The sequence below is a fragment of the Alosa pseudoharengus genome, unplaced genomic scaffold, assembly GCF_046254945.1.
Source record: "Alosa pseudoharengus isolate Yale_2024_CS ecotype anadromous, Long Island Sound unplaced genomic scaffold, YU_APseudo_1.1 YU_APseudo_1.1_scf_22, whole genome shotgun sequence".
Classification (NCBI taxonomy): domain Eukaryota; kingdom Metazoa; phylum Chordata; class Actinopteri; order Clupeiformes; family Clupeidae; genus Alosa; species Alosa pseudoharengus.
In genome coordinates, this window is record NW_027468680.1 from 5810179 (window position 1) to 5817740 (window position 7562).

The following is a 7562-nucleotide window of genomic DNA, read 5'->3' on the forward strand; positions in this document are numbered from 1 at the left end:
CCACATGGAAGAATGATTAAATAATAAAACTCTTACAGTGGCGTCTGAGTGCAGAGTTTAATGCGCCCTGCTGACAGCTCTGGTATGACGCGGCCCTGTTCTAAAGCGTGTTCTAAAGCGTGTTCTAAAGCGTGTTCTAACTCCCAGAGCAGGAGCCTCTCGTGCTTGTGCTGCTAAGCTCCACTGATGCAATCCAACTCAATCCAAGACTGACATTCCACTGGACTGACATCGCCTCCCTTGTGATCGTGCTCAGCTGGCATGCTATGGCTGCGCTACGCTAATGTAGCGCATGATCTTCCTCCACACAGCAGCTTAACCAGCTTAGCCCAGCATGGTGTGGTGAGGTGATGTGACCATTAGCTTTACCCCCTCACCGAGGTGCTGCCCGCTAACTGTGAAGGCCTTTCAACCCTACGTGACCAGACGGAACTCCAATGGCAGAACGCTACCAGCTACTGAAGTGGAGTCTGCCGGGAGGCTTGAAAGCAAAGGAACACACCCAGGCTTACATTGTTAGCCTAGCTTAGCTGAATTCACTGGAAGTGGGTTGGACCAGTTAGCATATAGCTAGCCTATACTGTAGCTAAAAGGAAACTTCCAGTGAATTATGCTAAGCTAGGCTAACAGTGACGTGTTATTGCACACACAGAGAGGAGAAGGATATGTATCCTCCTATCTAAACGTAGACGTCAAATGAGCTTATTTCCCAAAATGTTGGTGTGTTCCTTTAAGAGGGGTCTGCCCTGCAGCTCTGACTGATAACGCTGTGGTCCGTGCTGCTCTTAGGGGTGTGGACATGTTTAGCAGGACTTGTTTACTTTGTGACTCAGACTTCAGTTAAGCTGCCCTCTCCTCACCCCTGGTGTTCTGGTGCGAGCCAGCTTGACTCGGGTGTTCTACATCACGAGGTCACGAGGCCGGCTGGCATCTCGCCCAACGCCCCCCCCATCCCATCCCATCCCAGCTCAGCGGTCCTCAACCTCCCATACATGTGTGACGGAGCTCCACTCTCGCAGTCTAGCCCAGTAATCCTGTAATCCTCAGCACACCTATGGAACCTATATGTCCTCCAGTCCAGCTCCGTCCTCCTTGCCTGGTCACTTTGTACCAGCGCGATGAGGTGCCACTGTAGTAATGCTGCTTTCGAGATGTCTCGTAAATCATCGTACACTCACCTGTACAATATGTACCAATGAGTGGCTTTAGGAACGCCTTTCTCTCGAGCCACGAGGGGCATTAGCAGGAGGCTAGTCATTGTTATTGTTTTGTGCTACATGTAGCCTCTAGCTAAACGGCTGGAAAACAAATTGTTACATTGTATTGCAGGCACAGCAAGACCGTGCAATGCACGAATTGGTGACCGGATTGAAGCAGCAATGTAATCTAGTGTGTAAGAGCATTACATCAACATTAACATGACCAACACAGTAGGCCTATATATGCAAAAAAATACGTCATCTCATCTCAATTATGGGCGCAGCCATGTTTATTGGTCGTACATCCACCTCGGGGTACCCTCAAGTACTAGGTAAAGGTAAAGTGGGTGTGCCTGCCCAAAATGCCGCAAGAAAGCTGGGTAATTTACACTTTCCAACTCGGGCGGCGGATTTACGAGACATCTCGAAAGCAGCATTAATTCCATCCAGTAATGCACCTGCACCTGTCTTACTGCTCTTCAACCCACCCACTGCTAGAGTGCCAAGGAACTACAAAACCACACCCACTGCTAGTGTGCCAAAGAACTACAAAACCACACCCACTGCTCGTGTGCCAAACCCCACCCACTGCTAGAGTGCCGTGTAGTCCAGCAGTGTAGTCCAGCAGTCCCCAGCTCACCTCTCCTCTGCCTCCTGAACACTGGTATGATGAGGTCATACCAGCGTGACCCAAGTGCCGCTGACCCAGTGACCCGCTACTTGAGACGTGCCCGGAGTGCCCAAATCACCTCTCCCTCCTGACACTGGTATGATGAGGTCACGATGAGGTCATAGGTCATGATGAGGTCACACCAGCATGACCCAGTGACCCCGCTACTTGACCCAGTGACCCCGCTACTTGACCCAGTGACCCGCTACTTGAGACGTGCCCGGAGTGCCCAACTCACCTCTCCTCGCTCCACTGGCGCAGCCTCTGCTGGGCGCTGGCGGACGTCGCCCCGACGCTGAGGCGCTCCCAGCTGCGGTACTGCGCGCCCTGGGCGTGCTGCGAGGGCGGCGCCTGAGAGAGCGTCTGCGAGCCCCCCGTGCTCTGTCGGTCGGGGTGCAGCCGCTTGCGCAGCTGCTGCAGCTCCTGCTCGTACATGAGACGCTGCCGCTCGAGCGCTGACCGCTTCTCCTCCTCGTGCTGACGCTCCAGGCTCTGCAGCACTGCCTGCATGGGGTCTGACACACACACACACACACATTCTTAGTATCCTAAATGTTTCATCATAGTCGTCATTAAAGTCATGTGTAGAAGTATTAGCAGTAATGGCAATAGGTGACGACAGTAGTTGTAGCAAAAGGATCAATAATGAATATATCAAATCTAATCATAATCGTCTTCATAACAGCTCTGTATTGGTGTGGGGATATGGAGCCTTTTTATGTAAGGGATAACGGCCGCCGAGGTGTCCTGTTATACGGAATTAATGGACGAGGGCGATGGCAAAAAACTCCTCCTGCCTCCGCCCGAGTCAAATAATTCCGTATAACTGGACACACCTCGAAGGCCGTTATCCCGCTTATCACCCGGTTGCCACTGTAAACACTGGAAACACGCGGTTCTGTTTAAAAAGAAGCTCACTAGTTCAGCTTGTTGTACAACTTTAGCATGGACAGTTAGCTTGTTTACAGTTGATTCCATTGTTGGGAAGCCTGCAACCAAAGATTCTAGAGCGCTGCAACCGTCGTCCTACTATGGTTGTTATAGTTACCATTCATAAGCATTGATATGGAACGGTGTCCTGATATTCAGAAATAAAGGCCACCCGCCAGCCAATCAGAAAAGAGTATTTCTTCTCTCCGGGTGATAAATGACGATATATCATAGTCGTCATTATAGTCATGTGTAGAAGTATTAGCAGTAATGGCAATAGGTGACAGTAGCTGTGGTAGCAGCAGTAGCAATAACGGCAACAGTTGAAGGAGAAGCAATGTTATCAGTGAAATTATAGGAAAAATGGTGCTTGTAGTTGTAGCAAAAGTATCAATAATGAGTATCAGTCATAATCATAATCGTACTCATAACAGCTCTGTATTGGCGCGTGGATATGGAGCCTTTTTAAGATTATACACAAAGTGTGAAGACCTGCTAAAATTTAGCAGATCTTGACTAAAGTTGCAAAAGTTTCAGGATAAGCAGCTTTGAAATAAAGCGCCTCCAGTCTCTAATTTGAGACGGAGAAAGTCATTAGTAGTGGTTATTAGAGGGTCACTTGTCGGGAATGATCACACATTCTTTGGCTATTCTATCCACAAATAAGGCCATGAGAGGATTAGAATATCATCCTTTATTAGCCTGAAATGTGAAGGGTGTGCAACTTCACTGTATTAGCGTAGTGAAGGGGAACTGAAGCCCCAGGAGAACAGTCCAAGCAGTGCCAAACCCACTCCTGTCTCTGAGCATAGGAAGGAACAACTGACTGGAGAATGTAGATGTAGGACACGCTGGTGAGGTCACATCCTATGTTCTATAGGATGTGAAAAAACATTCTGCAGAAGAAATCGGCTGGAACGCAAGGGGAAAGCTTAAGTCTAAATGAAGATAATTTATCAACTAGGCAAAATCTATTGGCTAATTTAACACCACAGGCAAGACTTTAGCCACATGGACGAGTCAGCTCAATGCATCCCCATGCCACATGATGATGCCTATAATTCACACATGAGAATGTTGCTTGTTAATAGACTTTGCTAGCCTTTTTTAAAAATTAGGACCCCCAGAGGTTAACATCACATTTGTGGGGCATTTGTAGACAAGGAGTTGAACATCAAAACTGTGCGTCATGACATTAGAGTGGCTGAGTGATGAATCTCGCGGGACAATGTTGCAAACACTGTTGCAGCTCGGGTGTCTTCATAATGAGCTCACCCTGAGCAGCTGAATCTCTGTAAAGTATTAAATATTGAGTCTTTGCACTAGTCCCATACAAACTGCTAACATTACTGCTAGTGCTACATCTTAGCAGCGGGTGTTTCATCTTTAGATTGTTATCCTAGGGTCCTTTAGGTTAAATTGTTGGTATTAGCTGCGCACACACATACACGCACACACACTTCCCTGTGGCGCATCTCACCGTTGCTGCTGAGCGCCTTCATCATGACCTCGGTCTGGGCGAACTCGTAACTGAAGCTGACCTCGCTGGACACCTCGCTGGCCGAGTCGCCGTCGCCGTCCAGCTGCTCGTTGCTGGTGCTGGTCTTCATGTTGCCCTCACCCTCCTCCTCCTCGCCCCGCGACCGGCGCTTAGGGAGGTTTATCCTGAGAGAGGGAGAGAGGGAGGGAGAGAGAGAGGGAGAGAGAGAGAGAGAGAGAGAGGGAGAGAGAGAGAGAGAGGGAGGGAGGGAGAGAGAGGGAGAGAGAGAGAGAGAGAGAGAGAGAGAGAGAGAGGAGGGAGGAGGGAGAGAGAGAGAGAGAGAGAGAGGGAGGGAGAGAGAGAGAGAGGGAGGGAGGGAGAGAGAGAGAGAGAGAGAGAGGGAGGGAGAGAGAGAGAGAGAGAGAGAGGGAGGGAGAGAGAGGGAGAGAGGGAGAGAGGGAGGGAGAGAGAGAGAGGGAGAGAGAGAGAGAGGGAGGGAGAGAGAGAGAGAGGAGAGAGAGAGAGAGAGAGGAAGGGAGGGAGGGAGAGAGAGAAATAAATAGAGACAGAGGAAGCGAAAGATAATTGAACATGGGACACATAACAAAAAGGAGAAGAGAGAAGAAGAACAACACAGGAACAGAAAAAGAACAGATAAAGACATGAAATGAAATGTGATAATTAGAGGGAAAAGAGAAGAGTGAGAGAGAGAGATGGATAGAAAAGGAAGAGTATTCATATGTAAATTATTCACAGGACTAGAGATGAGTGCTGATACTGATAGTGTTGAACTTTGGCTGGCTGACCCCAAACCCATCTATTTATATTACAATAATAATGTACTCAAACTTAATGCATTGTGAAAACACTCAGACACTCAACATCAGACACGAATAGCCCCCTAGGCAGATATATCAACTGGAAATTAATGAAGCCTCTAATGGGCTTACCTGAAGAAGTGGTTGTTGCCCCACAGGATGCGGTCGCCATGGTGAAGCTGCTGCTGGCTGGTTACCGGGGAACCATTGACACACGTTCTAAAGAGACAGGACAATTGAGAGTGGTGAGTACAGGAGACAATGGAACTCAAAAGCCTCATGCAGAGGGCTCTTACCTAACATAGCCTTTCATAGAGCCCTGAGGAGATCTAGAGATGAAGAGATCTTGAATCTCCCCTGGGGATTAATAAAGTATCTATCTATCTATCTATCTATATATCTATCTATCTATCTAGAGATGGAGGCTCTGCCATTAAGTTAACATTTTCTCATTTCTCATTGCAACATTCACTTGAGTAAAATACCCCAGTACTTAGTATGACAACTGTTTGCTTAGCAACGGCCTAAACTCTCCGAGTCGACTAAAAAGTGTGAGCACTTACTCCACTAAATAACAGCACCCTTGACATGAAAATCTACCTTGAGACCTCATAGCAACTCCACAACATAGAAACACTCTCAAAGACTTCAGATGGGGATCTGCATGGGGTAAAACGTTGAGCATGTCATCATGCTCTAGAACTCTTTCATTCATCAAGATGATATGATTACATATGGGGGGGGGGGGGTTGCACCAGCCAGCTTTGATTATTATATTTCAGGCCCATGTCTGCTCACAGATACAGGCCAGAGAAGGGAGAAGGCACTATCAGATCCTTGGGAAGTGATTAATTTCCCCTGCTGATAACCACTAGAGAATTCTCCCCCGGGGAGCTAATGCTGTTAGGGTGCGGAGAGGAGGGGGGGTGATGACTGTGGGAGGATGGCGTTTGCGTACCGCGAGTTGCGGTAGGGTGTGAGAAGCACGCTTCCGTCTGGCGTGATGTTGATGACACAGTGTTCCGCCTGGATGCCCATCCCACAGAGCTGGATGTCCTGCGAATCGGCCGAACCCACCTTAGTGTGCTCCTACAGTCACACACACAGACACACACACAGGGAGAGAGTGCATAATATATTTACTTTAGCATGGTCTTAAACACACAGACAGCACATTAACTGCTTCAGCGCATGTACACAAAATAAGGCTTGCCTATGATCTATGATGAAAGCACAATTCTTCCATACTACACAAATCACACACACACACACACACACACACACACACACACACGGAATGTTCTTCAAGATAAGCCTGATGGAGATATGCCCATATTTACACACACACACACACACACACAAATGCATGCCACAAACCTCTACTTTTCCGAGACAAATCTGCCTTAGATGACTGGCCTACTCTCATTCACCTCCCACACACACATGCGCACACACACACACACACACACACAAACACACACATGCACACACACACACACACACACACACACACACACAAACACAAACATGCACACACATAAACACACACACAGAGAGAGCCCGTCAAGACAACATCAGCCATAGCTGACCACACACAGACTGGGGGCACAGAGCGAGGCAGGTCTTTAAGATAAGCACCCAATCACTGCCCCCCCCCCCCCCCCCCCTCCTCGCTAACCCATTCCAGCCAAGCCAGACAGCCAGCGCCTGCAACAACACACACTCTCACATCCAACCCAGGGCTGTGCAATTAATCCACTTGTGCTAGCTTGAAATTACACAATTATGAAAATTGTGCAATTAATCCACATGTGTTAACTTCAATTATGCAATTATGAAAACAACATAATCGCAATACAATGACAATTTTGCCTAATCTTGCCTAAGCAAACGCCTTTGCTTTACAGTGGGTAACTGTACATTCAGTTACTGTAGTTTTTGTTAGTGTACAAAACGTATTGGGTTTACAAAATCATTGCAAAATTGCATCAAATAATTGTAATATCAATATTGACCAAAAACAATAACCCCCACCCCACCCCAACACACACACACACACACACACACACACACACACACAGACACAGGTCTGATCACTGGGATGCCCTTCAAGGGGGTAAGACTAACTGGATCAGCTCTCATAAGCGGGCTGAGACTGAGGGTATGGTCCTCCACAGCACGTCCACACGTGCAGCCCGAGTAGAGCAAAGCCTCTCCTGTTATACTCAGCACGTCCACACATGCAGCCCGAGTAGAGCAAAGCCTCTCCTGTTATACTCAGCACGTCCACACATGCAGCCCGAGTAGAGCAAAGCCTCTCCTGTTATACTCCGCACGTCCACACATGCAGCCCGAGTAGAGCAAAGCCTCTCTGTTATACTCAGCACGTCCACACATGCAGCCCGAGTAGAGCAAAGCCTCTCCTGTTATACTCAGCACGTCCACACGTGCAGCCCGAGTAGAGC

The 7562-nt window shown here is 48.2% G+C and overlaps 1 protein-coding gene across 1 annotated transcript in view; it reads right to left on the reverse strand.

Annotated features, from left to right (window-relative positions):
* kif13ba (kinesin family member 13Ba) overlaps nt 1-7562 on the reverse strand; it is an 80676-nt gene that overhangs the window by 24201 nt on the left and 48913 nt on the right. The window contains exons 14-17 of the mRNA XM_076300337.1: nt 6056-6186; nt 5230-5316; nt 4280-4464; nt 2108-2384 (exon numbers count right to left, since the gene is read on the reverse strand). Of these exons, the coding sequence (XP_076156452.1) occupies nt 2108-2384; nt 4280-4464; nt 5230-5316; nt 6056-6186 (680 nt within the window). The remainder of the gene's footprint in view (nt 1-2107; nt 2385-4279; nt 4465-5229; nt 5317-6055; nt 6187-7562) is intronic.